Here is a 19,172-nt window from a genome sequence, read left to right on the forward strand (position 1 = left end):
GCAGACAAAACTCTTTGACACACAAACTGGGTTTTGTCTACGAGTTGAGTTACTGACGACAGGAAGCGGCGCGGTCCGGTTTTAAAGTGGTCTTTTCAGGACGGATTGCTGTCAGACAGGGTTCAGATTGAGCTCCGACTGCGACGTGAGCGGGGAACAGATCTCGTCTTCCTCCAGAATTATGCAGCAGTGACTGAAGATTGATTAAGAAAACAGTTGAAAACGTGTTAATTTATTCTAATCGATCCTCCAGCACGGCAGCTGCGTGACCTTCTGAGCAGGAGGCGTTAGGACACACCATCCCGCTCTCACCTCATGATACTGCACCACTTGTCGGCTTTAATTAGCTTTCCAGTGTGGAATCAGCAAAAAAGGCCACTTCATGACCTATTGAGTTTCCAGCCTGGAGGCAAACTGATTTCACTTTGATGTGGTTTTATTATTAAAAAGGGAATATTGATGTACTGTGGGATTCGAGGCAGAGAGCGCTGAGCCCGTTGTGTTAGACCGGCTTGTATGATGGGACTGAAATTATACATAATCGTCTGTATTTTAGATAAGGATTGTCTTTATTAACATGTAAGGAAAAAGTAAAGAAAATAAAACATCAGTGTTATATTTCAGACATGTTTTTCCTTCTGTTTGACAGAACAAACTGACATTCAGTCGATTTAGTTGCAAATAATTTAATGTTTCAATTATTTTCACAATTTTGCCATGATATCATTTTGGTTTTATGCAGGAACCAGAAATCCCCGTAAAACGATACCTTAGATGGCTTATCCACAGCAAAAAACAACAAAATGATTAAAATATCATTTTATTTCTTTTGTTTCTACTTGTAGATGTGAGATCAGGATATGGTATAAACCTTCTTCAGGATATTTTTACAGCTTAGTCATGACGATGCAGGAAGTCCTTGTTTCATCGTCAGGCTTTTTCATGAATCCGTTCAGCCGAGACGTCCTGCGCTGCTGTTTTAACGACATCTGTTAACATCACGCTTAAAGGTAGAGTATGTAAGATTTTCAATATTTTCAAACTAGACAATTAACTAAAAAAATTACTACAATCATAATTAGATAGTCTTTTAAACATGTAGGTTCCAGTCTGTCCCTATTTGATGAAGTTTAATTAATGACAAAGACCTTTCTTGAATGTTTTCTGACCAGTAAAAAAAAAAAAAAAAGTACTTTTTTTCCACCAGTAGGGGGAGTATAAGCCCATTTATTGCAGAGCGGCTCTGAGCTACAGCTCACAAGCGATTCTTGCCCTCATTGGAGCTGGCAAGGAGGAGGGGTGAGGGGCGAGTTTTGCTCATTACTGCCAACCTGTAATCGTTTGTGGAGGTAGCAGTTTTGTGGTTTTGCTCACGACCTGGTGTTTACCACCAGGTGGTGGAAAGAATCGCCTTGAAATCTTACATACTCTGCCTTTAAAGCTGGCCACGTACCTGCCGTGCATCCGAACATAACAGGGTTAAAGCAATAAAACAGGACAACGGGGCAGTTTTCCTCTCCGTACAGTCCATTGATCTTCTTTCTTTCTTTCTTTCTTTTCTTTTTCACCTGCATTTGTGGACGCATCGTGGACTAGAGCTCCATGATGCGTCCACAAATGTTTCCCACACAGAGTCCATTCAGTCATTTCCACCATTTCAGCGTTACATACGCATTTATATTTTTCTTCTCTAAAAGGTTTAATGATGACGTTACATTCTTTGGAAGATAAGATAAGATAAGATCAGACAAGATAAACAATTTTTACAATGTGTACAATAAATATATTGTGAGTTTATTGTAACTATGTTTGTTTGTGGTCTACTGAAGCAGTTTTTCCATCTGTTTTTATTTAAAGTGACGACACCAACACAACAGTGTAAAATTTCTTGCAAAACATTGTAAATAAACAATTAAGTTTCTGATGATGATGAGTGATGATGAGTTCCCACCTGCTGAGCAGCAGTGGCGGCGTGTTGAACTCACCAGCTGACGCATCGGCTCCTTGTTGATGCTGCCAGTTGCTGATTAACTCGTCCAGACATCGAGCTCAGGGCTTGTTATGAAAACACACAACATGTGACGTGACATGAAGCTGAGTCCCACATGTGTGATTTCATCATGAAAACGTTCCTGTATGAATGAAAACATCAGGAGTCTTAGCTGCTGTTCTGTCTGCTTAGAGACGAGGCAGGCTGCTGGAAATCCCTTCAGTTCCACGTTTTCGTGCCTTTCAGTCATCAGAGTGATTTTGATTTGGGATGAACTCTTATATGACTCTTCTATCACATCTCTACTTTGTGATACTTTGCTGCTTAAATGGAACACAAATCATGCAGAGGCTGCAAGTTTCAATGAAAATCTACTGAGAAGCTTCTCATTGAGATTCACATTCCTGCTTTTCCACCCACTCCCACAAACAGCCACATCTCAGTAAAAAAGACTGAAGTAGTTATTGGGAGTGTGTGTTAATCCTGATAAACTATGAAGACTAGCAGCAGGACCAGGACAACTGAAAGCTGCTGATTTGTTTCTTTATTGGTTACTAAAATGTGCAAAAGGATGTTTTTCTTCTTCCATGTTTTAAACTTAAGACAAGAAAAGTTTCTTCACCAAACTGGAAAGATGTTGTGTTGTTTTCCCAGTTTTAGCCTAAAGGGCTTCACTTCTTTAGAAAAAGTCTTAGTAAGCCACTTCCCCCACCAACCCCCCCCCGCCATACCCCTTCCAACCCCCCCACAGCTGTTCATACAAGATGCAGACATGAAATGATACAGGCCAGAGGAATGAAAAGCCCTAGAAAAATAAAGTGTGAACAGAACCACCCAAATACCGAGACCCTCCCTGTTTTAAATGCTTTCTCATGCAGAAAGCAAAGTTCTGCCGGCCAGAAAAAACACGCCGCCACCCGAGGCCCTGACCGCGCTCAGTCTGATACTGATACCTAAAAACATGCGAGATGTTGCCTGTTCTGCTCTCAGCAGTCTTTGGGAATTACATGTTGGCTGTTTGTAGGTTAGATACTCTGAAAGCCGTACATTTCCAGACTTCCTAATTAATGAAGATTTCACGTGTTCACATTAAAAAATGCAAAGCTGTAGTTTCACTTCCTGCCTTCTCCATCGTTTCCTGAACATGGAGTCTCCTGAGTGAACGCAACAGTTGGCATCATGGTATAAAGAGGTCAAGCACAGCTTTAACGGCTTGAAAAAAAGTTTTATTTTTTTACAACAGTGCTTGTCGCAGGTGAACGTGACACGTTTCCATGTTATGTAGCACCTCCACTATCTGCACACATCTGCAGCTGTACAACAGGTTTCCGGCTGGACATCGAGGCGCCTCCACCTGCACTTCATCTGCCCAATGGCCGCTACACCACGGCGTGTCTGGCTGTGCACACAGTTCTGTTACTCTGTGCTCTGGGTTGGGAAAAGCAGTGATCAGTCCTGTCCGTTAGTCACTTCTTCCCTTTGGAAGGTGCCGGCTCGACTCCAGTCTCCATGCACCATGTTCACCAGCAGGGACAGATAAGCCACTGTGTGCCTTTATACAGTGGGGAGCATTTTATGTCCAACTACTTCATGTTCAGTACATCTGCAGGTGGAGAAACACCCTGAACAGCCTAATGATGGACAATTTTGGTGAGAGACCATGTTATTTTAATTGCAAGTATTCATTTAGACCTTTATTAGTATGGCAGCTTCTGTACGACTTACTGTGTGAAATGGCTTTTATAACATGTAGAACTGCTTCGTTTCAGAACACATATTAATGGTTGACGTTTTACGTGGTGGAGTAAGAATATCAAACATGTATTTCCTCAGTTTTTGCAAATGCTGTTAATGTACAAAATTCTGTGTGAAGTTTATATTTGATTTTGAACAAATGTCTCAAACTTCACAACGTTTCTTTGGTTTTATTTTCTGCCTTTGGTGTCGCCGTTTCTCTAGACTTTGTGCGTACGCCAGGAGTTGGCGTGGAGGTAGGGACGTTTTAACACCAAGTCGTGTTTTTATAAATCCCAAAAGTTGACTATAATTGGCGTACGCCAGGTTTTGTACGTGGGACAGCTTCATAAATGAGGCTCCTGGTCTTTAAATCAGGTAACATCATACAGAAGCTCATGGTCATGTTACCAACAATATCCCAGTTGTCCTCTTGCTTCCTGTCTCTTCTCTGAGCTCCCACTGAATTTAATGGATCCAACAGCCTATAGAATTTCTGCTCTATGACTCATTTAATGGAGTTAGATGTGTTGGAACATGGAAACAGTGAAAACCTGCAGGTTTGTGGCCAGTGGGGTTCTAGATTAAGTCAGAGTGTCAGACTGGTTGAAGACGCACATTCATGAGAAAATACTACAACAAAAAGTCTTCAAGGTCTTTAAAATTGACTCTATAATTATGATATAACTATTTACCAAAAATATTTGAATACTTCAGTTCTCCATCTGAGTGAGGATATGAAACAGCATTTTCCCCAGCATCTCCTCTCATTTTCAGTTAAACTGTTGTCAATGGACCACGCTGCCTTAAAGACACATTATGTAACTTTTTGACCTTAAAACTTCACATCCTGGCCTTGTTGGATGACAGAGTGACATCTATCGTGCATTTCTACAGCCGCTGCTATCCAGCAGGCTGAGAAACCGACACGATCCAACTCTTACATTGGGACGTGACGTTTCAGGTTGCAGTATAATAAAGAACTGGCTGTTTTGGACACGCAACGTCGCTGTTTTAGCAACGACACAGAAGAAGATTCAAAGAGAAAAGAGACAAAACACGAGTCATTGTAAGATCGTCTTTTTGCTTGCTGGAGAGCTAACTGGTCAGGTAGGATGCAAGATGGATGCTGAATTAGCCGTCGATAGCGGGCGCTGGACGGGAAAATGTCAAAAGTTTCTTTAAAACATTAGAAAGGTTTTCTGTTGTGGCTGCAGGGGCAGGTCCTCCCTGGTCCTGCTGATGACTAAAGGAAATATGAACAGGTACAGAGAAAGAAAGAAGACTTTAAACACCTGAAATCAGCTTTTCTTACAGGAACTTAAGCCCAAAACCTCTGGTTTAGATGAATGAGATGTTTTTTTAGTCCTGGCCAATGGATGACCCACATTTTTCTTCTTCTTCCTCGTCTTTTTCTTCCTGGTTAGCGGTTGGTTCAGACAATATCTCCCCTGGTGTGAAGTTGTTGTTTCTGCATGACGTTGTGGACGTTGTTTGGTCCGCTAAGTTCGATATGAAAACAAGTTCGATGTGGTGGGACCAAAACAAAGATGTTGATAAACAAAAGTCGACAAACATCAATGAAAAAAAGTTAGAATTCCTCAACAACAATGTGAGAGGTCAACACACAAAACAAGTACTTGAAGTTATGGCTGCCTAACCAGCTTCTGCAAGCCACTAAATCGTGGTCTGTGCTCATTTATTTAATTTAATCTGCTTTTTTTTATGTAGTTTTGTGAAACATCACATGTTTATGTGAGGCTGTACTTAGCTAATTTATTTCACTATTATGCTGATGATGTGATGACATATAAAGCCTTACAATGAAAGGGGAGTACTGAGCTGTTGACATGACTGCATCCCTGAGATATTTCTGGATTCCAGCAGAACTTACTGATTAACATCGGGGGAGTGCTCCAAGATAAAGAAGTATTGTGACTTCTGCGTCATAATGTTTTGGCTGCTGTTGTGATTGATGCCAAGATGGAGAGTTCAGGCTGCTGCCAGCGCACATAGTGCGATGATGAATCGCACTGTGCTGTGAAAGGGTCAAACTGCAACCTCTAGCATGGCGGCTTTTGTAGGTCGAGTCTGGTATGCCTCCGTACATCTCAGTGCGATCGTCCTGGTCGAAAGGGGTCTCCTTTTTTCACACATGGAAAGCTCCTTGTGGACAAACTGGGCGGAGGAAGTTGGGTTTGGATGTCAAGTATCTCCTGTCGAGGCAAATGCCTCTGGTTGAGTTTAGTGAGCCCCATCATCTCTCCTTACTGCTGTCCTTAGTTTAGCACCATCTGGTCCACAGCTGAAAACTATTAAGACCCGCTGGAACTTCCTCTTTACTACTCCACAGCAGTTTCAAGGCAAGTAAGTGGCTTTTATCTCCATTCTGTTGCTGTTTGCATCTTTCTCTCCTAAATGTTTTTCCCTCTTCTCCTTGTGAAGGGTAAGATGTGCTTTTCTTTGATAAACATTGTCAGCGTGCTGCATTTGATGCGGGTGGCGGACTGTGATAGAGCAAGCCTGGATTTTAGATTAGACAGCAAAACACCGCGGTTGATTCAACTCAGGAATTCTGGGACGAAATTCATAAACAGATTGGAGCGTTTCATGTGTTGCGCTTAGCCGGCAAGCGTCCAGAGATGGGGGGTGTAGAGAGCAAAGTGAAGAAAACAAAGGATCTTTGTTGATTTTCCTCTTTGAAGCATTATGTTGATACCACAATGTATGCTTTGCTTCTGTCCAGTGTTAAAATCCCGCTGGCTTTTCCATGCGTATGGGTCAGATTAGCAAGTTGCTGCGAGGAATTTAGAAACGCCACAATAACTTTGCTTTGTTTCCATCATTTCTAGTCTTTTTAAACAGGAATGTTTGTTATCTTTGAGCACTTGGATTCATTTTTAGGTCGTTTTGAGGGCTTGTGCTTGCTTCCAGAAATACTCTTTCTCAACCTAAATTCCAGATGTTTGAGTCAGTGGAGGTGAATCATCGAGCTGAACATGCTTTCTCTCTCTCTCTCTCTCTCTCTCTTTTAATGCAATGAACTGAACTGGTGGCTCATTTTTTCCACTCACTGCCTTAAATGTTTACCACTACTACACTTTAGAAGCTTTCTGTGGTTTAAATTAGCGTTCAGTCCTGCACAACGTTGCCGTTTTGTGTCTAATTAGACCTTACAATGTCAGAATCTTTAATGGGTAAATGGGTGCAGTGTTGCTGCTCTGCTACACGGTGTTGTGCTGAAGATTTCAGCACATCTAACCCATTGCTGCAGCTGGTAAACATTGCAGGGAGACTTGAGGACATTTGCAGTCCAGTGTTAAATCTGTGTGTGTGTGTGTGTGCATGTGTGTGTGTGCATGTCTTTGGGGTCAGCAGTTCTCCCACAGGGATTCTGTTGAATCACCAGACAGGAAGCTATTAAAGCGAGCCCAACAGGGCAGCTGTCAGTCACAAAGAGACAGAACAGTCATCTGCCAAGCAAAGCGTTGCATCACATGCAAGTATGTCGCAAACAAACACAGAGGCAATCTGGTTTTGTCTGCTGATGATGTTTTCCTGATAGTTTATCCTCAATCTTTGTTTTAAAGGCTTAAAGTATGTAACTTTTTAGGGATTACTTGAGAATGCCAACTGCTTGGGGTTTTTTCAAATGATGAGGCATCAAATTATCAAAAACATAGAATATCATCAAAAACTAGATCATGTTCCAGGTCTTTGTTGGTGGCAACATATATTACTGATAGAATTAAAATACAGGACAAAGTAATAAGACTTGAAGCCCTGATTCTTTAAAACGCTGCCCATCCAGATAATGTTCCCACCTGGATTTAACCAAGCAGATGAGAGCCATTTATTGGATAATTACTGCATAGATTATAATGTTCAGGGCCGGATTAAAAGTGCACAGGTCCCTGGGTCCAGAGTGTTCCAGGGGCCTCCTTCCCCATCGCAACAAAATTGTAAAAATTGTGAATGATACACTGTGAAACGACATTTCTAACATCCCTAAGCTAGTGGTACCAATAACAATACACTAGACACTGTGGTGTAACTATGTGGCTTTTATTTACATTTTGGGTCATGTCCAAACTGCTGGTGTATGCGCTACTTGGGCCCCCACATGGGCCCCAGGGGGGTGTGGGCCCCTGGGCCTGTGCCCATAATGTCCATTGGATAATCCAGCCTTGATAATGTTTGTTTTGTTTTTTTTAACCTCAACTGATGCAATGAGTAGCTTTTAATTTTTTTTAAACAACCATCTTCAAGAGTCAAATCATTGGCATCAAACAGAGAAAACATGTAAGGCAGTGGTCTCAAACTGCAGTCCTCAAGAGCTGCAATCCAGCAGGCTTTTGTTGTTTCCCTGGTCCAACACACCTGACTTAAATGAATGTGAAGATGTTTACAAGAAGCCGTTTGATCCATTTGATTTGATTCAGTTTGATTCAAGTGTGTTGGACCAGGGAAACAACAAAAACCTGGCGATTGTAGCCCTCAAAGACGAGAGTTTAAGATCTCTGATCTAATGGGATGCAGAAACTACTAAAACTGGGTTAAGTACTGCCCAACACATTGTTAAAAACTTGAAGCTTTGTGGGGAACCTTTGTCTTCCAGAAGGAAATGTGGTCAGAAAAACAAATCCTGAAAGATGGTGATTGTTTAAAGGGAAGGAAAAATCAGATAATAAACCGCATAGAAGTCATAGAAGCTTAGGATTGGAGTTGAAATGCTGTGTAGCTTTAAGAAAACCATGGATCAGTCAGGAAAATCAGGAAAAAAAAAATCAGTTTGCTTGAGAGCAGAAAGACTGGACTCTGGGGCAAGGTCCGGAAAAGGTTCCAAGGACCACATGACCCTGGAAGAAGGTCATGTGGTCTATGAGTTCACACTGACCCTGTTCAGACTGATGAGAGCATCAAGGTAAGAAGAGATGCAGCCATCATGTCTAGGATCTGTGGTTACTGAAGTGGGTCAGGTCTACATTCAGGTCTAGGTTCAGCTGCATTATGTGCCCAAAGAATGAGATCAGCTGATATCGGAATATGCTGAATGAGTAGGTGATTCCATCTTCCATGATAGTATGGCCATTTTCCAAGAGGACAGCACCAGGATTCATGAGGCTCAGATTGTGAAAGAGTGGTTCGGAGGAACAGGGGACATCATTTTTACACAAGGACTGGCCACCACAGAATCCAGACCTGAATCCCATGGCAAATCTTTAGGGGGAGTGCTGGAGATGGAGTTGTTCAGTAAGACCTGGGTGAAAAATGGACCAGTTGGAAATAAAGCTTGTGACCTTGCAGAAGCTGAAACGACAGGCTGATGAGTGTATGTTGACAAGAAAACAGGAAATAGCTGCAAATATAAATAAAAGAATAAACCAGAAAAGTAAAAACAGAGTTTGTACAAATTTCACAAGCTGGAAAATGAACATTTGATTTGGTCATGTTCATTCTACATCCATCTTGAATCCTCAGAGACACACTTTCGGTCCCTTCCTAAAGGAATAGTTTTCCGAACTTTGTAAAGAATTTTTTAAAGCTTTTTTTGGGAAGTTGGCGGCTTTTGTCCCTGTCACATTGCTGAATTGACTCTTGTATCTGAAGAGCCTTGCTTCCACATGCTGTCTACCTTCTGGATGTTGTTTGGTTTTCTTTCAGACCAGTCACTCCTTCTGTTGTTGCCCTCTTGTTCAGTTTTTTCTCATTGGTTGTCCTAGGGAACACAGTGTTGAGATTATCAACATTTTTACCTCTTAGCTTTTTGGGATTCATCTTCCTGGTTGTAAATGACTTGTACGTCTTTCAGACATCTTTGTTGCTTATGGTATGAAAAGCAGATGTGTGCCTGGATGCTAATAATGAGACAATTCCATGTAAAAGTTGTCCTATGTGGATTTGGAACAAGCTGATCTCTGCTTGACAATAGTGGTTTTATTGCTGTTGTCGTTGCTTTTCGCCTGGATGGTTTCAGCTCCTCATCCCTCTTGTTATGAAATCAGTCTTTTCCATTTGGCAGACTTCAACCTTTACTCCCTGTTATTTAACCCTTATGGATCTATGATCAGACAGATATGACAACATCACCTCTGCTGGGTGAACTGGCTCCTCCAAGGAGGTTTTGTTTGTGTCTTCGTTTATCTACCTGTTTGTCTGTTTGTTAGCAACTTTATACAAAAACAACCAAGCAGATTTTTTTTTTCGTTTTTCTGGGAGTGGGTCTTGGTCTTGCTTGGCTTATGTAACATTTTGGGAGTGATCTGGAAGGAAGTGTGGACACAGGAGTTTTTACCATTGCGAGACAGAAAAATTGCATAACATTATTTTTGCACAACATTGTTATATTCACTTTTCCAAAAGGTGCGGATGTTGTTGATGAAAAGAGGCCAAATTCCTTTCTCTTAGCTCCTCACTTCCCCTCTGTTCTCTCCTGCACTGATTAAAAACAGTATTATAGAATGGAAATATCAGAAACCATGGAAGAGAGGCTGTATTTACTTATCATGGTCTTATTTTGCTGCAGAACACGAGCAGTAAAGATGAAAGCGAGGCGAGCTGGTTGTCTGAAACACAGAGGCGAAGCACCGAGGTCGCCCCTGCCAAGCTCTTTGTTACTGCAGAGCGGTTTGATGCAGAGGTCTGCAGAACTCTGTTTGAAGGGAAATTTAAACACCTCCTCCATCCTTACCAGTCTGCCCCGACCCTGCTTTCAGCAGCGACCTGTTTGATCTTTAAATACGAAACACAAGTTGTTTATCTGAACAGACAAAGATATTCTGCCTTGAGAGATGAAGGAATTTCCCAGTCTCCACCCAGAGCTGGTCTCAGCTCAGCTTTTAGCAGCCCTTACCAGGGCCTCTGGTAAAGTCAAACATCTTGTTACAGTAAGGAACCCACATGCATTGTATTCAGATGTCCCTCAATTATACATCCGCACATAAAACTCTGTCATAGATGCGGCTCGTTCACAATTTATGCTTTGTTTGCCAGTTGCTGTTTTCTCTCTTCTTTCCGTCCAGCTTTCTTCAGGCTGCAGCTGCTTTTCGTTTCTCTACAGATGAGGTTGCTTTATGTTCTTAAAAACAGAAAAAAAAACAAAAATAGCTTCAGTTTCCTCACAGAGCAACTTTGGGTTCATTAAGAAAGTTTGAACAAATACCCAGTTTGATGCAACAGCCTGAAACAAGCCAGGGATTGTCTCAGTTTTAGTCGTACTTTTAATTAGTTACAGAAAAGGTTTCTGCAGCTAAACAGTGCAAGATGTTGTCGGATTCTTGTCTTCACTACGCAAAACACATTTTCAGTCAGACATCGACCTGGATGGCAGTGATGCTCACACACACTATTGTTGTAAATTGTGATTTGGCGTTATCTTGCTGAAAGCACAAGGACCCTCTGCAACAAGATATGATCTGGATGTATCTCCAAAATTCTCACATTATGATAGTTATAGAACTGTACTTGTAATACAATAAAAACCAGGGGTGGGACTCAATTAAAAAAATGTATCTAATTAATTAGCTGCTTTGTAATGACTTAATCTTGGAAATGAAATGAAAAGATTGATTATGTTGAAACAGAATGTGTTAAACCAGTAGGATGAAAATATGAACAAAACATAGAGAAGTTGCTTCGTAACAAGAAATGACCGGATCATTAAATATTTCAACTAAATAATTTTACAATGAGACTTGATTTAGGGTCCAGAAATCCCAGAACCAAGACTATAAAAACTCTTCACGGCTTTAGATGTCAGTCTGGTCTCAATGAAAGGCCTCTTTTTGAAGAACGTGCTAACAGGACAGCGTGGTTTTTGAGGGTCTTTCAGGAAAAGCTAATTTGTAAATTTAACTTTTGTGATACATTCCTGCATGTAACGGTGGACTCTGCCGAGCTAAAGTGTTTTTAACGTTGTCATTGTCTCCTGTTTGTTGTGTCGCTGCTCTTTGGGTCCTCAATCTTCTGATTCTTTGAGGGGTGTTATCAAATCAACATGCATGTAGATACATCAACTGAGAAGAATTTTTTCATTGATTTTAAAAGTGCTCCTGATGGTTGTCTGCTTTGTTTTCTCACAGTGCCGTTTGATGTTTTCTGTGACATTTCTTTACAGTTTTAGCATCTTGTTTCCTGGTTTCTCTGTTTCAGTTGTGAAGTTGTTGTTGCTGCTTTCTGTCTTCACTGACTTCTCCTCTCCTGCCCTCTCACACCATTTTCTTTGGTTCGTCCTTGTCAGGTCATGTCAAAAATGAAAATTGTAAAAAGTCAGTGCGTCATTGTGTCTATATTTGACACTGTGGCAAAATAACTTCTACTCATTAAAGCTTGTAGCGAAACATAGCCAACAGAGGTTTCCTGCCTTTGCCTTGACACATTTTGGTTTCCCCAGACGTCCTTAGTCTTATCACAATATTAACAATAAAACTGTTGTTTAAAGTGGATGTTAAATGATTGCAACCCAGCATGTGTAATCATGCACTAATTCATGCCGCGCTCTGATATGACATCTGTTGTCGGCTCAGAGGTGCATCAGAAGTAAGTCAACTTTGTTCCAGACATGCTTGCAACACTCAGTAGATTCTGTTTTTATACCCAATCTTGGCACCCTAAACAGTAATTCTTAAGTCAGGACATGTGTCATTCAAATAAATGTTGGAACAAATAAATTAATGACATTTATTTTCTATTCACAACTCTCCTCAAAATGAAGTTTTATGTTGTTAGAGAAAAAGTAAACAGTCATTTAAATGAACCTTTAAGTTTCTTCATGTAAGGAGACCTTATCGGGGGGGTAGTTTATCATGAGGTACAACATGTTGGCACTTTGTCGCTGTGACATGAGAATGATTTATCGTTCCATCCACTAAGAACGGATAATCACTCACATTTCCCCTGATAAATGGAAAACGTCCGACAGGGGAAAATTTCATTCATTTTCTAAATTGCCCACCACAAGTTAATGTGTTTGCAAAGGCAGGGATTGGAATAACTCTTCAGAGGTGGGGTAGGGGGCTAACTTGCATATTTTCCCAACTGCAGAAAGAATACTGATTGAGGAGCTCCCTGACAGCTGCCCCGTCCTGCACAGTTTGTCCTTGCAGTCGTGCAGATTGCTGAACGCGGTGGGGAATTGATGCAATGGCAGTCAGAGCGGTGTCGTGTTCGGAGTCGCTGCCGTGTTGGACGTTTTTCATTTGCAAAAGAAATTGTTCCATTTTCTGGAAGGTGGCACAGTGTCAGCGCTCTGCAACCCAGATGTGTGTCAGGTCGCATCCGGCTTTCACCCCCGCCTGAGAAGATTCAGAAAACAAGAAGACACAACAAATATTCCCGCTTTTTTTTTTACTCCAGACGGGGTCAGTGTGAGAGGAGAAGTTGTGTCTGTCACATAGAAATGTAGAAATTATTCGTAGCAACACACTTAAATTTAACACTGACGTCTCTTGTGATGAGCGAACGTCGGGAATATTTGTCATGCTTGTTTTCCCGCGTGCAGCTGAAATGACTTGACAGAAGGAACACTTTGTTCTGTTGAAGCGATTAAAGCATCAATGCCACTGAGGAACATGATAAATGATGTTTTTACTTTTTCCTTCGCAACATTGTTAGAGCTCCTGTGATAGAAATCAGGACGCTGAGTCCTGCTTTATCAGCCTCACAAGGTTAAAACCACTCGGCACTCAGTGCGATGTGACTGTGGTAAATAAATACAATGCAGAAGGTACTGGAACTTTAATTTGAACACTTTCTGACAGCTGCTGTAAATCTTGCCTCTTTCTCAGAGGGTGGGAATGGTTTTTTTTCTTTTTTTTTTTCTTTTAAGTAGACTGTTTTTAGACGTTCTGCTGCCTTTTCGTGAGGATTGGAGCTTGGAACTGTTTTTAACTCCCTTCCCCCCGCTGCGTTTTCAGGTGGAAGATTGGCAGACAGTCAGGAGGGACCTCGCCGACGCACATTTTCCACTATGAACCGCGCCTTCAACAGGAAAAAAGGTGAGCAGATGCAACCAACTTACAGGATTAGCTTCTGGAAATGAGGTATGCCTGTTTTAGCACCACCGCAGGACAGGCAGCTTCCCTCAAAGGTCTGAGACAAGACTGGTGTTGTTCACATCATCTGGGCCTGTTAGCTGGGATGATTATTTCCAAACTTCCACTGTGTGTCCTGACACACGAATGTCAGTGGGTTCTGAATGATACAAAGAGCGTTTTTGGTGTTTACTTTGTTTTTTTTTTCTCATTCCTGAAGGTTTAAAGTAGTTTTAATTAGCAGATGGTAGAAAACACATGATAATCAATAAATAATGCTCGTTCTAATGGACTTTTTATTTTTTTTGTTCACCAGTGGAGTAGGGCTGCTTGATTATGACAAAAAAATATAATCACGATTATTTTGACTGAAATTGAGATCTTGATTATTTAACACAATTATCCAGTATTTATAAACAATGCTGCGCGTCGTGGTGTTCTAGACTCCGTGTCGTGCATTATAACCGTCTAATGGACGGTTCTTAGTTGTTTTATCCACTTTTACCGCTTGTATAGGAACTATTTAACGTTGGCCTGGATGTACGTTTTATACCAAACAACCGCTGTCAGGCTGCAGCGCGTTTCTCTCATTCACCTGTTAAAAGACGGCTGATCTGAACCAGCTGGTTAACGCGTTGCTATGGTAACGCCCCGTAACGGAGGGATATTACAGTGTTTAACTCGCCAAACTATGTATAGGAAAATAATGCAGCCAGTTGTCACTGACAATGGTATAAACTATGTTTAGGTGAACTTCCACAACCTACTGCAGTTATTCTACATGGACCTGCAGCCAGAGCCGACTGAGACTGGCCGCCTGGGAGTGCTTTAGGACGGGAGAGGCTCCCGCCGCTCCTTCCTTACAGTAACTGCAGAACTGCAAAGAGAAAAATAATCGCACCCTTTTATTTTTATGATTGTTGAAAATCCAGATCTTAACTGAGATTAAAATCTGATTAATTGCCCGGCCCTACAGTGGAGATGGATTTTCCTTTTTCTATGAAAATGTGTATAATTTTCAATGTGCTCAGTATTTGGCTAAAAATTTACCGTCGAAAGAAAATATCTGACAAAAGAAAATATCTGATGGTGAATACGGTGATGAAGAGCCGTTCGGAATAAGTGCTTGTGCTAAGAGGAGGAAGTAAAAGAAGTAAAACAAAAGAATCGAAGATGATGGTGACTGATGGTTTGAGACGTTCCAAAAATTTCCGTCCACAGAAAACAATATTTGCTGCTCTGACTGTGAAGGACAGTACTTGTGAAAGCAGACGTGGTTATGAAGCGACAATAAATCATTTTAGTAAGAAATGTGCTTTTCTTTACCCAGAAGAATCCAACCAAACAGATTCATAAATAACTTACAGACATCAAAACGCCTTTTTCCTTTCAGGCAAATGATGTCCACACATTCTTCAGCGCCTGCATTCTCGCGTTGAGCAGCTGAAGCCTTATTGAACAAAGTAGAAATGACAAAACATGCAACAGAGATTTACATAAAGCTTTCTATTTTTCTACAACGATTATAATTTCTGTTGCAGTAATCGTAACATAGATCGTAATTCTTTCCTGACTCGTGTACGTCACAACGTAATGGTGCCGCCTTGCATGGTGGATGGGCTATGATGGAAGACGAACAAACCAGTTGCTCAATAGGAAGACTAACGGATAAAAGCAAAACAGGAACTAAATGATACAGGCCCAGTGCAGCCTTAATGGAAACTTTCCAGTATAACACAGTTAAAATAATTGAGAGAACTGTCATGGTTGCCATTAGACATCTACTGACGGCAGCCAAGATGAAATCTAAGGTAAGAAAGTAGGAGCCGATGTGTAACCGGTTACCATGGTGGCGGAGCAGGTCCTGGGGGGGGGGGCATCCTGGATGAATTAAAAACTCAGAAAATTCCCCTACACTGAGTGAGAACTGTAAGTCTTATTAAAACAATTCTTGATCCATCAATGGCAGAAATGTTTACTCAACACACGGATGACATTTTTATCATCCCACAGTCGGCTTCGTAGTTTTTACTGTACCTGGAAAAGACCCCGAACCTGCTGGGTTAAAGTGTAAAACTGTGGGCTCAAACATACTGGAATCAATGGGAGCTGAGGTGGGAGCACTCTGTGCTCAGAGGGCATTTCATAGAAAACCAGAAAGTTTACCACTCTGATGGTCACATGGGGTGAAAGAAGATTAAAATGTCTACGTTTCGGTGTATTATTTCTAAATGCATAACGTAACCTGTGGGCCTGAGAGAAGTTTCTATGAATGTAATGTGTGACATCATCCCACCAATCTGGACGTTCTGATGGAAAACCTCAAATATTGATAAAACTTTAAATGTATTTTTGTCAAAACATTAAAATATAAGGTTTTGACAAACAGGCTCTTTCTTTCATGCTACTTTCACGCCTTCAGCGTTTTCTGGAAGATGACCGGCTTGTTTGTTGCTTTTGATTTGAAGAAAACAAAGTTGATCAGTATCTTTCTTCCCCCTGATGGTCTCATATTCTGATGGTAACAGTCTGAATGTTTAACTATGGCTGACGAGGACTCATCCTCCTTCCCCTGCAGTCTCATTGCTGTTGCAGCGCTAACTGATGTACATTTCACCTCTTCACAACATTTCTGCCTCTGCAAGCTTATTGGCTTCAACTCTATACAGAAATTTCCTTTCTTCCAGTAACTTTTCCTGTTTGTTATTCCGGAATTGAAGCGACCAGAAAAAAATAATTTCCTTTTATGTACTTTGCTGATGAGTTTCTAAGCTGTTCGTTCACGAAAGCCGTGTCTTACAAATATTTCGTTTTGCTGAAAACAATATTTGTAAATGCAAATGACTAATCAACTAAGTGTGTTTATGTCTTAAAATGGAAATATAAATTAGGTTATAAGCAGAAGTGAGTGTCTACAGGATTATACAGCGTATGTTTTTGTTGAGTTTATTGGTGGTGAAAAAGCTGATATTGCATCGTCTGGTAACTTTGGACCACCGTAAAACCTTCACACCTTACAGCTCTGTCTGAAAGGAAAAAAAAACATGTGTTCTTGATATTTCGGAAGATTTTCAGGAGAACATTTTTACCTTCCATTTTAACGACCGTCTCTTCAAGCCAGTCAGGAACTGAACATCCAGAACACACACGTAATCCTTTACAGACCACCATGGCAACAAACACAACCTGCTCTGCCTTTTTGCCTGAAGTTTGGACTCTTAAGTGGTTTGTGCAACACTGCAGAGTCTCGAGGTGACCCTGCCTAAGCGCAGAGCCTGCAGCTTGATGTGTTTACCACCATCTGTCCCACTCCCACTGGTGTGAATCAGCAGACCTGCAAGCCTTGGACAGCACAGAGGAAAAGGGCCAGCACCCAGGTGGGGCTTCAGGCCTTCATGAAATTTGGCTTTCATTCATTTTTTTTTTTTGGAGGAGATTATGTTAACCTTTTTTTTACTCATTTCACCATTATTTTCCATTTAAAAAGGAAAAGCTGGGTTTATTTTACTCCTCTGCATCTCTGCAGATGCATGCGTGTTGCACAGATTTGCAGACATGTTGAAAACACAGAATTATAGCTGTGAGAAGGCGCAGTGGGAGAATTTGCCTTGGCAGCAGGAAGGTAATGAGGGCTGCTGTTAAAAGGGGAGCCAGTTATCCAGATGGGAAACAAGAAGCCCACAGACAAGCCGACACACTCCGCCACCGTTTCTTTATAAACATGTATGCACTCACCATCGGTGTGCGGAAACCTTTTCACCGTCCGTCTTCCAGACTGCTAAATCAACAGATGCCTGAACCTTCAGCGACTTTCTACCCCTTCTCTGCAACACTCACTGCTGTCAATCTGTAGCTAAAGGTCATATCAAACACACACAAACCCACACACGGAGAAAGGCAGGAGGTTTTTAATTCAAAGCTTGAATTTTAATCTTCAAACATATCAGGAGACTCTTGTTTGTGCGTGCTCTACACTCATTTGCTGTTTACATTTGCTCTCAGTGGACCTTGATGTTTCTGTTACAAAGCAGTCTGAATTTTAATAAGCAGATTTAACGCCTCTTCGTGTTTATCCTCAAAAATCTTACGAACAACTTTGATGAGGAAGATAAGAAGATTTGAAACCTTTTGATTTCCGTGAAAACATCTTTTCTTCTCAGCCTCCCATTGATTCGGGATGCAGGTATAGACACGGAATGGCTGCAAAACGTAGATATGCAATGCCTCCTCTGCAGCTGACGCCCTCCCACCGGACCTAAACAAAGGCTGGTTTGCAGGTTCTTTCACATTAGAGACAATTATCGCTTCTACGTTCGGTATATTTTTTTCCAGAGAGATGCAGACGGGTGCAGCTTGTTTGTTTCTTCTGTTTCCTATGAACAGATTTAGCTGAAATAATGAGTCAACACACAAACAGGTGTGTGTGTGTAAATGTCCACCTGCTGCTCAGATTTTCTGCTCCTGGCTGCCTTCGCTGCTTTTGGCTCGGAGAGCGGACGCCGGGTCCAACAGCTGATTTAGCTGTCCCTTTATCTCAGTGTCTGTCAGTGTTTTGTGGGGTAGATGACATCCAGCAGGTAATGCCAGCAGGGCTCTTGATCATTTTTATCTCCTGTGTTTATTACCCTGCTCTTATACGTGACTTGCACCAAAGTGTTGGACTTTAATATTTCAGAATGTTAGCTGTGAGCCGCGTTCATCCAGGTTTTCATGACTTGACAGCTGATGAGAGCTGAAACGTTTCTGATTTTGCTGGCCATGCCAATAAGTATTATTGGTACTGCAGCTAGCCAGAGAAAAACTGATAAACAAGTAAATTAAAAAGGCATTTAATTAGTTTTAACTCATACAAAGTTTGGTGCCATTTCTTGCAGCTAATATTCAGTACTTTATCTGCAACGGCTTATTATTATTCTTCTTTTTTTTTTTTTTTTATCAGGTTTGAGTTGAGGAAAACTGCAGCATTTCATAAGACAACATGGAAAAATGTCTTTGTATAATTTTAATTGGCTCATTTAAATGTAAAAACGCTGAATAGAGCTGGAGTCCAATGAGAGATATTACAGTCGAAACTTTAAATGATATTTCTGTGTGAAACTTGACAGAAATTTCTCTCTGATTTGGTGAAAATATTCACTTTGGCCCAAAGATAACACGGAGTAGTTAAACATCTGTAGTATTCATGAACAAGATGCCTTTTATTAAAAAAAAGGGATTAAACGATGTATGTTTTGAAGCCTTGTTGGAGACTTCCTGACAACTAAAGGTGACCAAGACGTCAATCCCTGTGATGAGTTTTTAGGCCTCTGCTGAAAAATGGCCTCTCCGTGATGAAAATGAGTTCACGTCTGTGTCAGTACGTCTGGAGTCATGCTGATGGGACATCTGTTATGATGTGTAACATGTTTGTGTGTTAC

General features: G+C 41.2%; 1 protein-coding gene across 3 annotated transcripts in view; it reads left to right on the top strand.

Moving 5' to 3' along the window:
- The window catches only part of LOC306766290 (PTB domain-containing engulfment adapter protein 1), a 127,406-nt gene that overhangs the window by 74,706 nt on the left and 33,528 nt on the right, over nucleotides 1–19,172 (top strand). The window contains exons 1-2 of one of the 3 annotated variants that reach the window (XM_079253957.1): nucleotides 5,836–6,091; nucleotides 13,639–13,719. In XM_079253957.1, coding sequence (XP_079110083.1) covers nucleotides 13,692–13,719 — 28 coding nt within the window. In that variant the 5' untranslated portion in view covers nucleotides 5,836–6,091; nucleotides 13,639–13,691. Of the gene's footprint in view, nucleotides 1–5,835; nucleotides 6,092–13,638; nucleotides 13,720–19,172 lie in introns of those variants that run through there. The other 2 variants (XM_079253956.1, XM_079253955.1) reach the window with 2 other exon arrangements.

The sequence above is a fragment of the Telmatherina bonti genome (genome assembly GCF_933228915.1).
Source record: "Telmatherina bonti genome assembly, chromosome: 15".
Lineage (NCBI taxonomy): Eukaryota > Metazoa > Chordata > Actinopteri > Atheriniformes > Telmatherinidae > Telmatherina > Telmatherina bonti.